The sequence below is a fragment of the Polypterus senegalus genome, chromosome 10, assembly GCF_016835505.1.
Source record: "Polypterus senegalus isolate Bchr_013 chromosome 10, ASM1683550v1, whole genome shotgun sequence".
NCBI classification, from domain to species: domain Eukaryota; kingdom Metazoa; phylum Chordata; class Cladistia; order Polypteriformes; family Polypteridae; genus Polypterus; species Polypterus senegalus.
Genome location: NC_053163.1, coordinates 160,805,408 through 160,826,550, shown reverse-complemented (window position 1 = coordinate 160,826,550; position 21,143 = coordinate 160,805,408). Strand labels below are relative to the sequence as shown.

At 46.1% G+C, this 21,143-nt stretch overlaps 1 protein-coding gene across 2 annotated transcripts in view; it reads left to right on the top strand.

Annotated features, from left to right (window-relative positions):
• The first annotated feature begins 492 nt into the window (after window positions 1-492).
• palm1a (paralemmin 1a) overlaps window positions 493-21,143 on the top strand; it is a 132,372-nt gene continuing 111,721 nt past the window's right edge. The window contains exon 1 of one of the 2 annotated variants that reach the window (XM_039767151.1): window positions 493-759. In XM_039767151.1, the coding sequence (XP_039623085.1) occupies window positions 755-759 (5 nt within the window). In that variant the 5' untranslated portion in view covers window positions 493-754. The remainder of the gene's footprint in view (window positions 760-21,143) is intronic. The other variant, XM_039767152.1, reaches the window with a different exon arrangement.

The window sequence follows — 21,143 nt, the reverse complement described above, 5'->3', positions numbered from 1 at the left end:
ACAGATTTTTTTTTCATATTTTGATTCTTGTTTTCTTTTTTTCACATCTTCGCGCCCCCCGTTTTGTTACTTCGCGCCCCCCTAGGGGGGCCCGCCCCACGGGTTGAGAACCACTGCCTTAGCCCGCTTATCCAGAGCAGGGTCGGAATGAAGCCAGAGCCTATCTGTACGTTTATTTGTTTTACTAACCTCCTCCAGCTGAGTCGCTGCTAGCCCACGCCCCTCTTGGTGCCCACCTGCTGCCGTCCTTGGTCGCCTCCCACACTGCTTTGTGCCCGCAGAGGTAACACACACACACACACCCCACGACACCACCCAAGGTTCTCTCTCTCTCTCAGCTGAGAACAGACAAAGAGAGGAATGGAAGCTGAGCGCCGCGCTTACTCACGCGCACGCGTTCTCGTCCGCTGGAGCGCGCACACTCCCCCTCTCTCTCTCTCTCTCTCTCTCTCCCGCTCGCTCACTCGCTCGCTCACTCCGATCAAGGTCTGCTGTCACATCGGGAGGGCTAACAGCATCAGCTCCCCAGGATAAACAATTCCTGGCCAGGAAGACCTCCTATTTGAATTTCCAGGGCTCAGCACGGGATAAAAAAAAAAACAAGAGGGAAAGGAAACACCCCTGGCCGAAAAGGAAAGAGAGAGAGACATAAAAGCGAATCTTCTCGTATGAGCAGACGTTAGCCAAAAAACGACGCCTCGGATCGTAAGCAGAGAAGGAATTTAGAAGAACGAGACCCCAGACTGCAGGAACCATGGAGTGAGTACCCTCGGCTGGGATGTCGGTTTATATTATTTGGCCATTATATTTTTTTCTTTTTTGGGGTGGGGGTGGCATGGGTGCTGGTGTGATATTTTTTTCTTAACTGCCCTCCCCATACTTACATCTCCAAGAGCCGCAGGTTTCTGATTTCAGCGACGCGATTCCGCTAAACGGCCAATGCGTATCCAGCAACAGCAGCACCGAGCCGAAGCTGCCATGCCGAGCCAAGAAAGACATGCGGCTGCTGTCCTCCCGCCCGCCCTGCCTGCCTGCCCGCCTGCCTGCATTTTGCATCCGTCCACGCCTGTACGCTGGACGCTCTGGGGCTTTAAGGGTGGCACGTGGGCACGGGGGAGGGTGTGAGTGCCTGTGTGGGGGGGTTGGATTGTGGATCTGGATTTGGTCGCCCATCTCACTGTTTCAGTCCGAGGGGTGCAACCTGAAGAATTTCAAGTTCACCGCGGTCCGAAAGAGTGAGTGAAAAGGGGTGCGCGCTTGATGAAGGAGGAGGAGGAGGAGGCGGCGGCGGTGGGGCCGCGAAAATAGCAGCGGACCCCTCAGCACACGTCATATCGAGCGGCGTTTGGAAATTGAATGTTAAAAATCTCAACAAAAAAAAGACAAACCTGAATGATGCGCATCTGCATGGCGGCCCACGGACACCCACATGTCCACCTGCGCGTTCACGTCCACTGGATGCCCCGTGCCCGCACACCTCCGCTACCCACTTGTGACTTCACCTCAGACACACACACACATGCATTCATTAAAATGAATATACAGTAGCGTATAGTAAATGGCTGGACTGTATTTACCGTATATACGGGTATATATCACTCTGTTTCACACACGCACATTTTTCTACGCACACCAATGCATTCCACCCAAATGCGCAAGTCGGCTCCATTATGTAGCCGGATGATGACCGGCTGTCGGGTTTACTGTTATTTGTTGGATTTTTTTGAGACTTAACATATCAGGCCCCACCTGGTGTTTCAGACGCCCCCTCACCATTTTGGTCTGGAAGCACACGTATATTGAGATGGTCCATCCAATGAGGTCCTGATCCAATTTAGTTACATTTCTAAACTCGGAGACTCGGGAAGAGCGCCCAACTCCAGCCATCACTTCAAAATTACAGTCCCACGCGTTCATATGCCCACTTAAAATGTGAAAATTATCATACAATACACCCACACACATCAACGCACCTTAAACACACAAGCATTTACACGGCGCCCCATGGAGAACAACCGCAGCCAAGACAAACTGGAATGCATCCCAGAAGCAGAGGGTGCAAAAAAACCCAAAAAAGAGCCAAGCCTCTAGGGGGCGATGCCAAAGCTGCTAGTGACCTTAGTGCCACGTCTTTGGCTTGTAAGACGGGTAGAACATGAAAATGTCATGCAGAAGGTGTCTACAAAATGACGCACTTTTTGAAGCAAATCCATTTTCTAAACCAGCTGCACCCTGAGCAGGATTGTGCGGAAGCTGGAGCCAACCCCAGCAAGCACAGGACACAATGCAGGAACATTTTCTGGACAGGATGCCAACCCATCATGGGGTGAACATGCACACACTTGGGCCAGTTTAGCATTGCCAGTCCAACTGACCTGCATATCTTTTAATGGTGGGAGGAAACTCAAATTAACACGGGGAGAACATGAAAACTCCACACAGACGAGAACACCATGCCACCCTAAGCAAATCCGTGACCGTGTATAATTAAACTGCGGTAGGTGATGTTTTCATATTCTTGCAAACACACAAAACTTAGACCTGAGTATCCATTCGTTTTTGCTATTCATCGTATCCAATGATGATATCCGTACTCTGATGGCTAAACAGTCCAGTCCTGCGCCCAGAGATTTCATTACGCATGGGGCACAGGTGGGTTGTAGTTTTGATGGTATCTTACACGGGCGGGTTCCTCCTCGATTTCAGTCCTGTTCTTCTCCAGTTGTAGATGTTCCAAAACCACAGGTCAGCAACCACGTCTTCCATATTGTCAGCTCAACTTCACACTTTTTCAAGAAAGCCTGCAGACCTTCAGAGCTCCGCCCATCTGACAATGTTCAGCGGCCTTTGCGCTACACCTGAGTGATGTCATGTGACACGCCCAGTCAGCACTTCCATTTCAAGGCACACCTCACCCTTCATTCTCGTAAAACATCTTTACACGCCGGTTAAGACTAGGGTTTGTGGGAGGAGTTATGAGACTCATGAATAATGATGTCTATCAAGTGGGCGTGTCTCACAGTGGGCGTGTCATGTAGTAGCAGCATTGTCATGTAGCGTTGTGGGCTGCCGCCACACCCGTCTGGGGGTTTCCACTATGTAAGCCATGTGACATTAACATGCAATCCAATTGGTTGTTCAGCAGAGCTCCCGAATCGTAGGACACCAGAGGTCTATAGGTAGACCCCTCTCATTCCATCTGCCCACCTCATGAGTGATGGGTATGATGTGATTGACTGTACAATACCATATTACATTGCCAAGTCACCATAACTGATGTTGGATGGCTGTGGTCTGAACAGTTGGCATCATTGTTGGGTACCCAAGCATGCCAAGTGAGAGCTAAGATGAACTGTGGGCACCTTATATAGAACTGACAAGTGACTTCATGTGGTGGCTACAGGGGACCCAGGCTGTAGAGGATGGTGGGTATGCAGACGGCTTGTGATACGGCAACCTTAGTGCGTAAGCTGAGGTCCTAATTTTGAAAGACCCCCATGTCAATGCCTCCCAGAAGCAGCCAATTTCTATTTGATCCCACCCACTGGTTATCCATTTGATTTTTGGTAGTCAGTGTGGTTGTCCATGGAGAGGATGCTGCCCAAGTATCTATTGCAGCTGGATTGGGGGTTGATTGTAAAGACTGGTAGGGTCTGCGGTGTCCTGGAGCTCCACAGGAAGACCACCTCTGTTTTGGTGGTGTTGACAGACAGTCCCACCCTGCTGTAAGCTTTAACGGGCGGTCTCAAGGTCTTTGTGGAGATGGAGGCACCAATTCAGCCAGACTGGTCACTGCAAGAAGCCCCCAGGTTTCCATCAAGTCTGAAAATTGCCCTTTGAACACACAAACATATATTGGCTTGTGATGGCCCACTGCATTTATCAGACACATGCAGACCCCTGGTGAGGAAATGACAGGAGAACGTGAAGAGCGGGTGGGCATATAGATCTGATGTCTCCGGGTCACTAGGGGTGGCAGTGGCACTGCTTCTCCATCACGAAGCCCCTCAGTCATCCCATTTTTCTGTTTACCTGCTCACCTGTCGCACCCAAGTGTCCTTTGAGCCTCAGTGTGTGTGTGTGTGTGTGTGTGTGCCAAGTGTATGTGTGTGCCAAGTGTATGTGTGTGTGTGTGTGTGTGCCAAGTGCCCCTTCATTTATAGTTGGCTCTTTGTCACTTGTGCATGAGCACAGACACATGTAGGGAGTAAGGCTATGATTTGTGCCACCTGTCACACTGTGACCCTCTTCTTGAGGTAAGATGGCACAACATGGCAGAACACAGCAGGTTTGAGCAGGAAAGGGTGGCTGTGAATACGGTTCAAATCATTCATGGCGCTGGGGTTGGCTGCATCACATTGGTCCCCCTCCAGTAATAGGCACCTGCCTGGCATGTGGCTTTGTGTGTGTGGAACAGTTGGCTTTGTCGTGAAACTTCCCAGGGTACAGCATTTCACTGAGAGTGGGCATCACTTTGGGGGATTAGACAGTGGGCACCGGGTACGTGTCTTAAGCCGACGTCACAATAAACGACTTCTAGTCGGTGGGGATGTCAGACTTGACCACTGCATTCACTGATCTCGTCACCTGAGGATGTGACACTAAATCGCCAAGGGGGACAAATTACACGACTCCATGGCAGGTTTCCTGCAGTGTTCCACATTCCCAAAGTATCGGGTGCTCTTTCCTTTCTTCTGACTGCCAATAACATGGTGCCTGGCAGAGCTGATGTCTGCGCCAATGCTATTTAGGAATGCCAAGGTCAGCCACAATGTTGATTTCCATTGTTTTGCTTTTTTCAATTCCCGCTGTGGTACGTATAACACGAGACATCAGACAGACGAGCTCCTCTTCTGTTTGGCGCTCATTGGTTTGTAACTTTTGCAAATACGGTGCCCACCCGTAAACCTGATTGATTTTGTTGGGGCAAATCACAGACTGGTTGGACCGAGTCACCAGGGGATGTCCGGCTATATGACTTGTGGCCATCAGGATGTTGCACGACTGCCACCGACTCAGTAAGGTTGTGTAAATGAAGTCTGTGACTAAAAATTGATGGAAAAGTCATATAAGGTGGCAGAGCCTTTGAGCTGTTCTGGGCTGGCATTACCTTCTTGGTATCCTGGTGATGATCATCTCGAACAGAATAAGCTAAGCTGGCACACACTGAATGCTCACTGCTTGTTGGCACTTTCTAATGGGGTTTAAAATGGCATTGTCATTACTCCTATAGATGCTTTATTTGTTCCTCTCAGTGCAGTGGGCACTCGGTGCTGGTGATTTTACCAATTTGGAAAGCAGCCCTGGCATTCTGTGGTGCCATGATCATGACCTTGGCCACATTGGTCCAACAGCCGTTCTTTCAGAAGACAATCTGACAGGCATGCGAGAGATCAGCGTGTAGAAGGTGACACACCTGAACTCACATCTTCATCACGGTTGTGCCCAGCTGTGCCACTCCTTGAATGCTTCCATGTCCATGGAGGTCTTTGGTATTTTGGGCTTGGCGTGGGATCCTGAGCTCTGGGGAGATGAAAACTTGGAGACCGGAATGGCTGCCACTTCAATGGAGGTGTAAGATGGCTGAGCCTGCAGGAGGCGCCATCCCAGAGGGAGGACCCAGTAGACCAAAAAGCTCTTTCCTCATTGGGGACCCTGAAGAACAGAGCTGGAGACCACTTAATACTTTATACATTTTTAATGAAAGTGTCTGGGGCGATGGAAGCTAAAATACATTAAACACCAAGGTGGTCTCTCTGCATTGGTGTTGGGGTCAGTTCTGTTTCTGAAATCACAAATACAACCTTCTCACCTTGAGCACCCCAAGGCCACTCACTGGCCTGTTAGGGGACTCCAATTAGCCAATCAATCTTTATTTTCTATTGTGCCATTCCCAGTGTACGCCATCTTACCAGGCAGTCCTGGCGGTGAGTGACCCTCTAAACCCCATGCTGGATGTCTGTCTGGATCGGGATGAAGCTGCTGTGACCTCCAGTGCCCCCTGCTCTATTGTGTCAAGATGACCAGATGCCCCCGGCCTTGGCACCTTCTAGCTTACCCCTCCTTTTGCCAGTCAAACCCCACCCTGCTGGACCCCACAGGTAGGATCTTAGGGTCACTGAGTGTTTTCAAGGTGGTGTGCTGCCCCCTACTGGATGCTCAGTAGGTTGTTCCTGGAATGTCTCCTGTTTTACTGGAGTGCACCCACTTTGCAAACCACTGAGCTGTGGTTTCTTCTTCTTGGACTCATTTTGTGGGGTCTTCTTTCACTTTCTGGATATGAGCCCAGGAAGCCATCCATTGGTTCTTCATTGAGGTGCCATTGTCTCCTGGGCTGTGGCTGGTGGAGCACTTTGGAGGGTCTGTCTCTCTCTCTCTCTCTCTCTCTCTCTCTGTGTATTTGGATGACTGGACTGGTCTGCAGGTTGAGGGTCTCTTTGACCCAACTGATGACACCCGCTTGCTTGCTTGTTTTCTTCTTAGTTGTGTCAACCGAATCAGAACTGAGGACATTAGACAGAACCAACTATCTAACCAGTGACAGGCGATTGTATGGAAAGGCGCTATATAAAGACGCTAGGTTGCAGGTTCAATGTGTGCACCTCAGTGAGTCATTCCACTTGTGTCCACCCACATTATAGAAGGAAGGGAAACCAATGTAATGTCACCACGAAGCATCTTTAGATGGTGATAATATGGAAAGGCGCTATATAAAGACCCTAGGTGACAAGTCTGATGATGGAACAGTGCTCTGTAAAGACCCTACATTACTGTTCCAATTTCTATCACTTACTCCCTTTGTAACCCTCCTCACCAAGGTCCACTCCAAATTATCGAAGACGGGGAAACTACTGTACTGTCACCAAGAAGCATGATAGTATGGAAAGGCGCTATATAAAGACGCTAAGTTACAGGTCCTTTTTCCATTACTCGGTGAGCAAATCTTCAACATTCCAGGGCTCGTATTGTATAAATATGGAACACTGCGAGCATTGGGAACATCGGGAAGGCAGCAGTCCCAGAAAGGCCCTATGCAAAGAGTGACTCAGAAATCTTCATCGTCGACTCCCTGAGAGACCCTCGGCCAGAATTTTACTTGACAGAGCTGATGCTGTAGACATGTAGGAACCATTGGGCTCTTCCTCTTTAAAATGCCCTGGACGATTATTGCATGGAAAGGCGCTATACACAAGTAACAGGTTGAGTGGTTGAATGTCAACTACTGGTTCAGTATGAGACTCTCAGTGAGACACGTCATCTGCCGGAGCTTACCCTGTAGAAGCAGTGGGACAATTGTGCTGTTGCCTTGGTTTACCTTGTAAGGCGCTATATAAAATCACACCGCGGCTCTATTCCTCCAGCACTGACTTTCTGAGCCTCAGCAAGTCATTTAGCTTGTCAAAGCAGACATTGGAACCTGTGGGCTGTGGCTGTGAAGTGTGTCCTGGAATGGGGGGCAGGTGGGGCAGGGTGGTATATACCATCATAGGGTTAACAGTCCAAAGTCTACCACTGACTCACTATGAGACCCTCAAAGAGACACCTCAGCTGCTAGAATTCATGTCATAGAAATAAGGGAGCGATTGTGCTGTTGCCTTGAAAGGCGCTATATAAAGTAACACCATGCCACTGACTCACTATGAGACCCTCAGTGAGATATTCCAGCAGCCGGAGCTTACCCTGTAGAAGCAATGGGACAATGGCGCTGTTGCCTTGGTTTACCTTGAAAGACGCTATATAAAGTCACACTGTGCCACTGACTCACTATGAGACCCTCAGTGAGACACCTCAGCTGCTAGAATTCATATCATAGAAATAAGGGAGTGATTGTGCTGTTGCCGTGGTTTACCTTGAAAGGCGCTATATAAAGACCCTCTGTGACGGGTCCTATTTCCATTACTCAGTGAGTCACTTCACCATTCCAGTTGCTTGCATTGTGTAAATATGGAACACTGGGATTATTGGGATGGCAGCAATCACGGAAAGGCGCTATGCAAAGAGTGACTCAGAAATCTTCACCGTCGACTCCCTGAGAGACCCTTGGCCAGAATTGTACTTGATAGAGCTGACGTTGTAGACATGTAGGGACCACTGGGCTCTGTCGCTTTAAAGTGCCCTGGACGATTACTGCATGGAAAGGCGCTCATCTGCCGGAGCTTACCCTGTAGAAACAGTGGGACAATTGTGCTGTTGCCTTGGTTTACCTTGAAAGGCGCTATATAAGTCACACAGACAAAGCAGACATTGGAACCTGTGGGCTGTGGCTGTGAAGTATGTCCTGGAATGGGGGGCAGGTGGGGCAGGGTGGTATATACCATCATAGGGTTAACAGTCCAATGTCTGCCACTGACTCACTGGAACGAGACACCTCAGCTGCTTGAATTCACATCACACAAATAAGGGATCAATTGCACTGCTGCTTTGAAGAACCATGAAAGGCGCTATATAAAGTCAGTATGTAAAGTTGAGGGCTTGAGCAAGTCATTGTACGTCCCAAAGCGGATATTGTAGAAACGCGGGAGTAAGACCGCTTGGCAAAGTCAGCCTCCTTGATCCCTGATCCGTGACTCTTTGTTTTCTGACACCCCACCAACTGGAGTCACGTCCAGCCAGCCTGAGCCGTTCTGTGATGCCGACGTCCTGTCGACAAGGTGGCGTTGATGCTGACCTCGCCTAACAGGATGCCTCGGCTCGTCAGACCACGCAGTCCCTCGGCCGCCGGTCGGTGGCTCTGATCCGTGTGCAGCACTTTAAGCCTGTTGACTGCTTAAGAAGTCCCGTAGTGCCCCCTGTCTTCATGCCTGACCCTGTCAGATCCCTTAACCCCTGGCATCATTAGACTCCTGTTTATGACCCTGTAGGGTCTCAGGGCTCAGGGGCTTTCGTTTCTTGGACTTTGATGTTTTTCACACATTAAAGCTCAGCAGCTTGGCTTGCTTACAGTCTGTAATCCCCTCCGGTCTCGTGGGCCTGTGCCGCTGTTTACTCGGAGTCTGATGGTTTAGGATATCAAAAGCCGTGGCATGCCGTCATGTCTCCTTGGCGTCTCATCTCATCACGTGTCGCCATTTTGAGGCTGGTCTGTTGCGATACTCGTTGGGTTTCGTGGCTGATTGTATTTGAAGTCTGACCTTCCCAGATCTCATAGATCGGTGGCTTTGTCTTTTTCACATCTGATGTCATTGGACCTTAACTGTGCATCGGCCTTCATGCTGCATTTCGTCGGATTCTCTCAGCTACTCATTTGTGTCTCTTTGAGGTCAGATTCTGTCGGATCTCGCAGGTTTTGAAGCTTTGTCTTCCTGAAGACTGATCCTGCCAGGTCTCACGGGCCTCCATTCTTAGACTTTGGAAGTGCATTACCTGTAAGGCTCATCATCATCATATCTTATCACGCCACTGCCGTATCCAGGTAAGAGCGGCGTCATTAACATCCTTAAGGTCTTCATCGGTACATGTAGGGCCTCAGGAACATTCACGGAGAATGGGGTCCATTGTCCATCTAAATAGGTTTTCCCTTGTTTTGCCCACCTTTGACAAGTCTTTCTTAGAGAGGGATGTTCTTGAGGTGTAGGAAGAGCTTCACTGGGAGGCTGGTGCCCTACCAGACAGAGACCAATGGCTACACTACACAGTCCACTGCACCTGTAAGGCTAAATATCAGATAGGATCTCAGGCTGCTGCCTTGTCTTCTCGAGGCCTGATCTCGTTTAGACCTCTTTGGCCTGCAGCTTAGCTGGTTTGAAGTCGGAGTCTCAACAGTAAATTACCTTCCTCTTCTTCTTCTTCTTCTTCTTCTTCTTCTTCTTCTTCTTCTTCTTCTTCTATCGGCTGCTCCCATTAGGGGTCCCCACAGCGGATCATCTCGTTCCTTATCTTCCTGTCATCCTCCCCACCTGCATGTCCTATCATGGTTTATTTCATCCATCCATCCATTTTCCATCCCGCTGAATCCGAACACAGAGCCACGAGGGTCTGCTGGAGCCAATCCCAGCCAACACAGGGCACAAGGCAGGAACCAATCCTGGGCAGGGTGCCAACCCACCGCAGGACACACACAAACCCACCAAGCACCACACATTAGGGCCAATTTAGGACCACCAATCCACCTCACCTGCATGTCTTTGGACTGTGGGAGAAAACCCAGGCAGACACGGGGAGAACATGCAAACTCCACGCAGGGAAGACCGGGGAGGCAAACCCTTAAGGGTCTCCTAAGTGCGAGGCAGCAGCGCTACCACTGCGCCACCATGCCGCCCTGGTTTGTTTCATTGCCCGCCAATTTTGCTTCTATGAAGGCTGACCTTGTCTGGTCTTGTAGGGTTGAAGCGTGGTCTCCTTGAAGACCGATCCCATCAGGTGTTATGGACGATGTGTGATGTCTATCAGTTCAATACTCATATTACGGGGACACTGACCAATGGCTGATCCCGCACTCTGACCTGCAAAAAGACAGAATCCTCTTGGGGATCAATACAGTCGACCAAATACCCAAATATATATAAGACCTGGGCATCCTGCCCCCTTGAAAGTGAGCTGAGACTGTTGCTCGATCTTCTTAATGTCTGATCTTGTCCTACTTGCAGGCCTGCAGCTCTCTTTTAAAGAGTACATGAGCCCTCGTGTTTCATTATCAGACATCTGAAGCTGATCCCTAATTCCCAATACCTGTTGACTGACCTCCTAGGCCCGCAGCCTTCTTGTCAGAGTCTTGTCATTGTCGTTGTTTTTGATGCTTTATACCATTCGAGTTATTCAGATTGTCATGTTTTTCCTGACAGATCTCATTATATGAAGACTGATCCTGTCGGGTCTTATAGGCCTGCTGCTTTCTTTTGCTGTAGCCTGATGCTTCAGAGTGTTTTATAATCCAAAGTGGAAGTCTCGTCCTTCTCTTGCTGATCCCAGTCTCTTTGCTTTATCTTCCTGAAGTCTGATCCTGCCAGGCCTGTCTTTTTTGTGCAGCCTAACTCCTAAGAGTGTATTACCCATAATGCATGAGTGTCAGCTATTTTGTCTCCATGGAGACCGTCTCTACCTGTTGCTTCAACTCGGCCTTTTTCCGATCTCGAGATAGTAAAGCGTTGTCTCCCTGAAGCCTGATCTTGTCAGATCTTGTAGGCCTGCAGCTCTCTCTCGCTTACTGGACTCCAAACAGTGTAAGAACTACAATGCATTGCTCTCGGATATCAAAACCCACCCATCTTGTCTTCCTGAAGTCTGATCTTGTCAGATCTTGTAGGCCTGCTGCCTTCTCTCACAGGAGTGACTTTTAAGAGTGCATCGCCAAAGACTCTTTTCTACTGATTGTGACACTGCACTCATCTTGTCCTTTGCTTTATCTTCCTGGAGTCTGATCCGGTCAGATCTTGTAAGCCTGCAGCTCTCTTCACAACAGTCTGATCTTTTAAGAGCTCGCTACCTCAGATTTAATTATCAGATATCACAATCCACCAGTTTTGCTCCGTTTGACGTGGATCTCTAATTTCCAGTAGCAGTTGCTTTGCTTTCCTGAAGTCTGATCCTGACAGAACTTAAAGGCCCGTGGTTTGTATCTGCTGACGTTGGACCCTTAACAATGTTTTAAGGCCTTGATGCTTTATGTTATTGGAGCCATTTAGCCAACTTGCTTTGTTTTTGCAGTGTGACGTTATCTGATCTTATAGAAGCATTATCTCCTAAAAGACGGATCCTGTCAGGTCTCAGTGTCCTGAGCTCCTTTGGGAGCTTCCTTAGTTTGTTCTTTCACTGTCCTGGTGTCTGGTACGGTCAGACTGTGTAGGCCTGCAGCTCGTCTTTGCTCCAGTCTGCCCCATAAGAGTTTATTACCAATAATGCTTTAGTTGTCAGACCCTACTTTTGAAGCTGATTTCTCAGCCCTAATACTCCCTTTTGTCAACCTGACGTCTGATCAGGACAGAGCGTAGAGGCCTGCAGTTGTCTTTTTCTTGGAGGTTTGACAAGAGCATTACCCATAATGCTTTATTATCAAATGTTAAAACCCGCCCACATTAGTTTTATTTTTTCAAGCTGATTTTTATTTTGCTTTATTTTCCTGAAGTCTGATCTTGTCTGGTTTTGTAGGCCTGCTGCCCTCTTTGACCCTAAACAGCTCATTACCCATAATGCTTATGTCAAAACTCACTTATCTCGTCCTTTTCTAGCTGCGCTCAGCCTGTTGCTTTATCTTCCTGAAGTCTCAGCTTGTCAGACCTTGTAGACCCGCAGCTCTCTTTTAGTGACGCCTGACCCCTAAGAGTGTATAACCAATAATGAGTTGACTATCAGAGGCTTCAGTTCTCAAGTGGTGCTCTTCTGAAGCTGAACTCCTCTTTCTAACACCTCCTTTTAATGTTCTGAAGTCTGATCTTGTCAGATCTTGTAGGCCTGCAGCTCTCTCTCGCTTACTGGACTCCAAACAGTGTAAGAACTACAATGCATTGCTCTCGGATATCAAAACCCACCCATCTTGTCTTCCTGAAGTCTGATCTTGTCAGATCTTGTAGACCTGCAGCACTCTTTTAATATAGTCTACAACCCAAGCGAGGGTCTCTTACCCATAAAACTTTAACCGTGAGCGATCACAACTTCCCAGTTTTGCTCTTCTGAAGTTGATCTCCCATTTCTAATGTCTTCTTATGTCTGACCAGGACAGTCTTCGATTGTTTCAGCTGGCTAAAAAACTGGACAAATGGGACATTTTGTTCAGTTCCGACGAATTAAACGGGATTGTCACGAAATAAAAAAAAAACAAAAAAACGGGACGGCCGGTCAGCCTAGAACCAGACGGGGGACAAGCAAACCAGCTCTACGTTATATAGCGACTTTCAGTGTTCCAAGTTGCTGTTGGATTTGGCGAAGTTGCTCAATAAAATGATTCCTTGACAAATCCCTAATTACTTTTCCGAAACTGAAGTGGGATTACTTTACTCGTAATTAAAAAAACTAATGAGAGGACTTTGACGTCACTCTCTAGACACTTTTTTTTTTTTTTGTCGCGACCCAGTTTTGCACATTCTTTGTGGAGTGCGTCATGCATGTGCGCCTAGGAACCACCTGAAGAGGTAAGCCGTCCCGCCCGGTGGGTGAGAGGGGGCGCTGACGCTTACAGCATCTTCTCATGTCACATTACTCTAATTTGCTGGAGTACTCATTTATTTATTATTTTCTTCAAAATATGACTCCAGATTATAAGTGAAGTAATTGAAACAAATAAATGATGAAATTATTAAAATAAATACATAAAAATAATCAACAAAATTCATTTATTTCATCTTTATGCTCTTGTACCTTTTAACATGCATATTTATCTTTTATTGATTTTGTTCAATAAATTCCCCCGCACCGTCAGTGCCTCTCCCCTTCCGCTTATCAAAAAGACGCGCTGTGTCTAACATCGTGGACTTTATTTATTTCATTATTTTTGACTTTCTAATCCAATTCTGTTTGCGCTCTTTGATGACGAGGCAGTGCGTCACAATGAGCAAAAATTTTAAGGTGCTTAACGTTTACTACAAATGTTTTTGAATCCACACTGCGGTTCATTACACTTCGTCTCACTAAAAATAAAATTTAAATCTGTACGTTAATCGTATTATTTTATTGTAAAAAAGTCTTATTTCACGAAAACAACTGTCATTTGTCTTATTTCGCAAACGTATTGCCAGCTGCTGTCGGTATTAACGCGCACGCGCGCGCTCCTTCCCCATTGACAGCTGCAGAGTTGAGCCTGATTGGTACTTGACGTGTCCAAGGTGGTCACCCGGCAAAAACGACCCCAGACGTGTGGAAAAGTGTTGTTTTCTCGCTGATTTTCTTCTATTCCCATTTCAAGGACAGGGCAGCATGATGAATGAACGTCCGAAAATGACGCAACAGGTCATCAAAGCGTAAGAGAAACTTGCAGGAACATCCGAAGTGGGTTCGATCGCCATGTAGGTCACCCACTCACTGGGCCTCCATTCACCGCTTTTGATTAAGTGTTCTGACACTCCACCATCTCCTTTTTTCCTCTTGAAGCCAACTCTTCTTCCATCAGTATAGTCTCACTTATATAGTTAGGCGACATTTACCAAAACTGTCACCCACAGACTAGAAGACTCTCAAAGCGCCGATCGAAGGGGTCGCCACAAGTTCGGATGCGCGCTCTGCATTGCGGTGAACGCGCAGACTTCCCGCGGTCAGCTACATCTTAAACCCAGACGATCGTGTGCATTTAGTCATTTTAGTCAGTTTAGTCATTTAATTGGCCCAGTTGAGGGTCACAGGGAGACATTGGTTATCACTGCAACCCCCTTGTGTAAGTAGATAGATAGATAGATAGATAGATAGATAGATAGCACTATATAATGGATAGATAGATAGATAGATAGATAGATAGATAGATAGATAGATAGATATGAAAGGCACTATATAATGGATAGATAGATAGATAGATAGATAGATAGATAGATAGATAGATAGATAGATAGATAGAAAGAAAGGCACTATATAATGGATAGATAGATAGATAGATAGATAGATAGATAGATATGAAGGCACTATATAATAGATAGATAGATAGATATGAAGGCACTATATAATAGATAGATAGATAGATGTGAAAAGGCACTATATAATAGATAGATAGATAGATAGTTGGCAGGATTAGATAGATAGATAGATAGATAGATAGATAGCATAGATAGATAGATTAGATAGATAGAGTGAAAGGCATAGATAGATAGATAGATAGATAGATAGATAGATAGATAGATGTGAAAGGCAGTATATAATAGATAGATAGATAGATTGATAGATTTTTTTTATTTTTAAAATGACCTTTATTATGAACAATAACAAAATATACAGTCATAAGATAAACAATCCCAATATTCAGGATATTAACAAAAAAGTCTGTATCAGACAACCACCACTACTCCCCCTTTACACTCCTCCTACTCTGCATATTAATAGATTATTTTAATATTAAAATTTAACTTTACTTCGTGCAATGACAAAAAAAATGAACACAGCAGTAGTATGCAGTTAATAAATATGTTGCATTACTCCACTACTATTGCCCCGTGCACACTTCTTACTCCACACATAAAGTACAGAATTTCCATATTAAATAAGTAATTCATAATTTGTTCATTAACCCACTATTCCCTTATACATGCCCCCTGATCCACAAATAATAAATAATTGTCCATAATAAACACACATTTCATAATCAGTTTACTCCACCATCACTCCCCCTGTACTCGTCTCCTACTCCGTACATCGCTCTCCATTATACACACAGCATTGTATTCCCCAGGAGTCTCCTATTCTGAGCTTTCAATCATCCAGTATTTAAATATTTTGAAGGACATTTAAAGAAGTCACCACCCAGTCACCAGCTTGCCCTTCTCAACAGAACACAAAGCCCCCCCAAGCCCCCATAAATCACAGAAGGTCTGCATGTCTCCAATGAGTTGATGGTAAGTGAACTCCAGCTTCAACCGGCACTTCACCAGCACTTTAAACATCAGGAGCACATCGGTGGTCTTTGAGTTTTTTTCTCTGTTCCTCCTGGTTTTGAGGATTGACAGTTTTGCTTGGCCCAGTAGATAATTTCCCAGCACACACTTGTTTCTCTGTCTCTGAGTATACTTAATACCAAAAATAAATCCAACAGTTGACAATGACAGTCCTATTCTATCCAAAAGTATCTTGAGAAATATAAAAAATGGTTCGAGCCGTTTGCAGTTAACAAAAAGATGAAAGACAGTCTCGCTGTTGACAAAACGGACAACAGTCAGATGTTCCTGGTGAAATAACCGATAAAAAGGAGTTGGTGGCGAGAGCCCCATGAAGAATCCTCCATTGCAGGTCGCCAATTCTTTTTTGCAGTGGTTGTTTATAAAAAGTTCTCCACGCTGGAGTTTCATTCACTCCAACATGCAGTTCTTGTCTCCAGCGTGTGTCTGGCAAGTCTCTAAGAAATTTATAAAAAGTCACCTTAACACACACCTGGTAGAGCTCATTTTTTCCCATCGTGTCAAACTGCTTGTCTATTAAGTTGCCAAATTCAGAATGGAGCCTGGCGGTCAGTGCAGTCTGTGACGTTGGGCTTGACTTGGATGACGAGTTCTGTGATATCTGAGTTGAAGATCGGATTGTCCGGAGAGACGCTCTGGCACAGTGACCCTGCGCCTAAGTTCACCAAGGCCTCCTTAAACTGGCACAGAAAGTGGTGTACGAGACGTTCAGACCTCACGCCCAGGACCGATGTGAGGTGTGCTGCGGTGTGCCATGTGCTAGTGTGGTTATTTAAAAGATGGCCAATCTTCGTGATTCCACTTTTAATAAGGATTGAGGTGAAGTGACAAGAGAAGAGCAGAGGAGAGTTCAACACATTATTCCTAATCAGAGGTGTCCTCTAAAAAACAATGAAGATTGCCAAAAACAAAACGAGATCTCATAAGTTTACTATGCCAAGTAAGCAACATTGACTGATAGAATTTTGGCAAAACTGATAAAGTTAGTTTGGAGACGTCTAAGAGGAGTAGCTGTTTGTCAAATTTTAACTCGCTCACTTTGTGTAAAATTACAAACGCCAGGTCTCTCCAAGGCAGGCCGTCTGGACCATAGAACAGCCTCTGCAGCGTCTGGAGCCTGAAGGCCTCAATTTTACTTCTGACGTCAATCAGGCCCTGCCCTCCTTCTGCCACTGGTAGGTGCAGCACACCTCTCTGGACCCAGTGTAGACTGTCCCAAAAAAAGTCAAGGATGATCGTCTGTACGGATTTGATCGGATTAGATAGACAGATAGATAGATAGATGTTAATGGCAGTATATAAAAAAATACATAGATGTGAAAGGCACTATATAATAGATAGATAGATAGATAGATAGATAGATAGATAGATAGATAGATAGATAAAGTGAAAGGCACTATATAATAGATAGATAGATAGATAGATAGATAGATAGATAGATAGATAGATATGAAAGGCGCTATATAATAGATAGATAGATAGATAGATAGTGTGAAAGGCACTATATAATAGATAGATAGATAGATAGATAGATAGATAGATATGAAAGGCGCTATATAGTAGATAGTTACATTTATACAGCGTGTCAGCCAGCACCAATATGCAGTATGTATATGTATGTATGCTCCCCACATGTTGGCTGTTAGGTGGTCAAGGAGTGACAGACACAGGAGGAGATGATCAGGGGTCTGGAATGGACACGGCTGTAGTGGGTATTTTCGCCCGGTCACGGTCGAATGGATGGCCCCTCAGTCGTTCAGCCCACCAGCATGTTTGGTTTGCTAGGAGCCAAGACATCCAGAGATGAAAGTGTGGTGAAAAATGAAAGGAAAGGAGTGGTAGGACGAAGATGAGGATGAGCACCTCGAGAGTCAAACATCTTTCTGACTGTCTGCATTTTGTGTCTCCTCCCTGTGATCCTCCCTCTTTACTTGCAATCCATGTCTTCCTAGTCAGGCCAGTTTGTATCCAGTCAGCTTGGCATGCAGCAGTGCCCTACATGTTAAAGTGTCTTCAGACTCCACAAAGGCTGATTGAGTGCTGGTAGAGCAGCTGCTGCCCACTCCCCTCACACATGACGCCATATGGGAATGTCTGTGGCACAAATACCAAGATGCCATCGTCACCCATGCACACCCCGTTAACTAAAAGGAGAATTCCTGGAGAGCCACACGAGCCAAAGACCCCCCCACACCCACCACCCTGCACTCTTGTAATGAACCGCACACGGACATTTGGTGAGGATTGTGATTTTGGGGAGGGGTCCACAGTTCTCAGAGGAGGCGTTCTGTCTGCAGCCCCCCAGTGGGAGAGGCGTCACCAGCAGAGCACCAAGGCCAACTTGTGACAGGCACATGAAGTCACTCGGCCACTTCCTGCACTTTCAGCTGTTCTCCGCGGGAAAGGGGATGGGGGGGGGGGTGGTGATCAGGAGGAAGACGGGAAATAGACCCCCACCCCACCCCCCACCCTGTCACAGCAGGATGTATGTGCGTGACTGTGTGTGTGCGTGTGGGATCACACATATCTGTGTGTGTTTTAAAGTTTGCAGACGTGTGTGTGTGTGTGTGTGTGTGTTCTTGATGACATGTACCTGTGTTTGTATCCGTGTGTGTTTAAGTGTGCAAATGTGCAGTGAATGTCGACGTACGTGTGTTATGTGTGTGTGTGTACTCCTGACTGCACAGATCTGCCTTTTGTGTGTGTTGTTATGCACGGGTGTGTGTGTGTGTGTGTGTGTGTGTGTCTTCATGTAGGCACATATCTGCAGATGGGCCTAAGTGGACCTCCCATAGCCGCAGTAAATCCTCCTCTGAGGTGGTCACCTCTCCTTAGCTGTTGTCACTGTTGTGACGGCCATATTAAGAAATGCAGCAATCAGGGTAACAGCTGGTAGGGGACCTTCAGGACTTTGACTAAAGCGCCATGGACAAATTCAGGGGGATGCGCCCCCCGCATTTTGCTCTTTTTGAAGCAGGTGTAACGTTTGAGTTAGTGAGGACCTCAGAAATGAGGCTGCAGTAGAGCTGGACTGTATATAGCGCCTTTCACAGACAGAACCATCACACGGCGCACTACAAAGCAAATCACAACAGAACGCCTTGTGTGTGTGTGTGTGTGTGTGTGTGTAGTGAATTATATGAAAGGCACTATATAAGGGTGGCTCACTGACTGAGGACCACCAGGTACAGTAAGCTGGTGTATTAAACTGGGTATGGGTGACACAGGGAGGCTCAAGAATGCAAATCGTCTGCCCATCAGTGAAGTGACCTGCTCTTGTCTTTATGGAGGTGGGCTTGGGGGGTCACCTGCAGACACCCAAAGTCAACTATGCAGAGCCGCCCCCAGGTGGTTTCATGGCGTTACTGCAATTATTTAATTTATTTAGAGCACCTTGCGCAGTGAGTGCCACCCCAATACAGTTTACACAGATGGTAGTCAGTTTAAAAGGGATGCCAGCCCTGCCAACGTGGCACCTTTTACCCAGCTGATTAATGATTATCTTCATATAGCACCTTACATGGTGGGCGCTGTTGCCACACACAATTTAAAGAGACCTGCTGTTAACAGACCTGACACATTTAACCCCTTTGAATGCATTGCTATTTATAACCATTGTATACATCACCTTACACATTCGATGGGTAATCTTTACAGAAATGTATTAATCTAGAACCTTCTGTCAGTCTGAGTGCATTACTAGTAGTCCTTATTCTATATAGCGCCTTATGTGGTGATCAGCGGTCCCAAATATGTGATAGACTTCTTAAAAGCAATGGCATATCTGCCAAGCAAGCACGTTTAACCCACTTGAGAGCCTCATTAAATATCAGAACATTATATAGCGCCTTACGTGGTGCTCATCGTCCCAAAACACTTCACACATGTGACAGACCTTTTAAAGGAAGTAGGGCGGAGTGGTGGCTCTGAGGCTGAGGATATGCACTGATATCCCAAAGGTTGCCGGTTCGAACCCGTGTCACTGCCAAAAGAGATCTGCTGGGCTCTTGAGCGAGACCCTTTACCTTAAATTGCTCCAGGGGGCGCTGTACAGTGGGTGACCCTGTGCTCTGACCCCAAGGGGTATGCGAAAACTGACAAATTCCTAATATGAGAAATTGAATAAGGCGAAATAAAGAATAAAAAGGAGATGTTATTGGGTCTCTTTTACCTATTTGAGTGCACTATTAGCAATCATTATTCCATATAGCGCCTTACATAGTGGTGGTCTTCCCACATGTATGGGAAATGGCATAACTATTAAATCTAGGACCTCTCGCCCACTCGAGTGTATTTATAAACACTATTATTGTGTATCGTGCCTTACATAGTGAGCGTCACCCAGACACACTTTACTCGTGTGACAGACCCTTTTTAAAGGGTCTCTTTAACCCCTTTGTGTGCACAGGTTTATTCTATATAGTGCCTTACACAGCGACAATCTTCCCGTATTCATGATAGACTTGGCATATCTGCCAGTCTTGGACCTTTCACGCACTTGAATGTTTTGTTGAATGCCATGATGGTATACAGCACCTTATCATCCATGCCAATTTGCACATGTGACCAGTCTATTTAAAAGAGGTGGTATGTCTATTAATCTGCCATCTTTAACATATCTGAGTGCATAATTAATAATCGTCAGTCTATATAGCGCCTTACATCATGATTGTCTTTCCATGTGTCTGGTACATTTTTTTTTAAAAGAAATGGATGTCTACTAATCCTGCGCCTTTTATCCATATGAAATCCTAATTAAATATTAGTGCTGTATATAGCGCCTTTCATGGTGAACCTCAAAGCATTTGACATACAGTACAGGCCAAAGGTTTGGACACACCTCCTCATTCAATGTGTTTTCTTTATTTTCATGACTGAAGGCATCAAAACTCTGAATGAACACATGTGGAGTTATGTACTATGTTACTAGAAAAAGGTGAATTAACTGAAAACATGTTTTATATTCTCGTTTCTTCAAAATAGCCACCCTTTGCACACTCTTGGCATTCTCTCGATGAGCTTCAACAGGTGGTCACCTGAAATGGTTGTCACTTCACAGGTGTGCCTTATCAGGTTATTTAGTGGAATTTCTTGCTTTATCAATGGGGTTGTGTTGTGCAGAAGTCTGGTTAGTTGGACGCTCATTTATTTTTCAACAGGACAATGACCCCAAACAAACCTCCAGGCTGTTCAAGGACTATCTGACCAAGAAGGAGAGTGATGGAGTGCTGGAAATGGTCATGAAAATAAAGAACACACCTTGAATGAGGAGGGGTGTCCAAACTTTTGGCCTGTACTGTATATGACCTTTAATCCATGTGAAAGCCTAATTAGACATTGCTGTTGTATATAGCGCCTTTCATGGTGATCATAACCTCAAAGCAGGTTACACCCAGGATTGACTGCTTTTGTTTACTTCCTGTTTACTAATCCACCCTCTTGAATGTATTGTTAAATGCCATGACTGTATATAGCGCCTTACATGGTGATTGTCATCCAAGCACAATTTGCACGTGACAGATCTTCTCAAAAGTGGTGTTATGTCGATTAATCGACCCTCTTTTACTCATCTGAGTGCATAATTAATAGTCGTCAGTCTATATAGCGCCTTACATCATG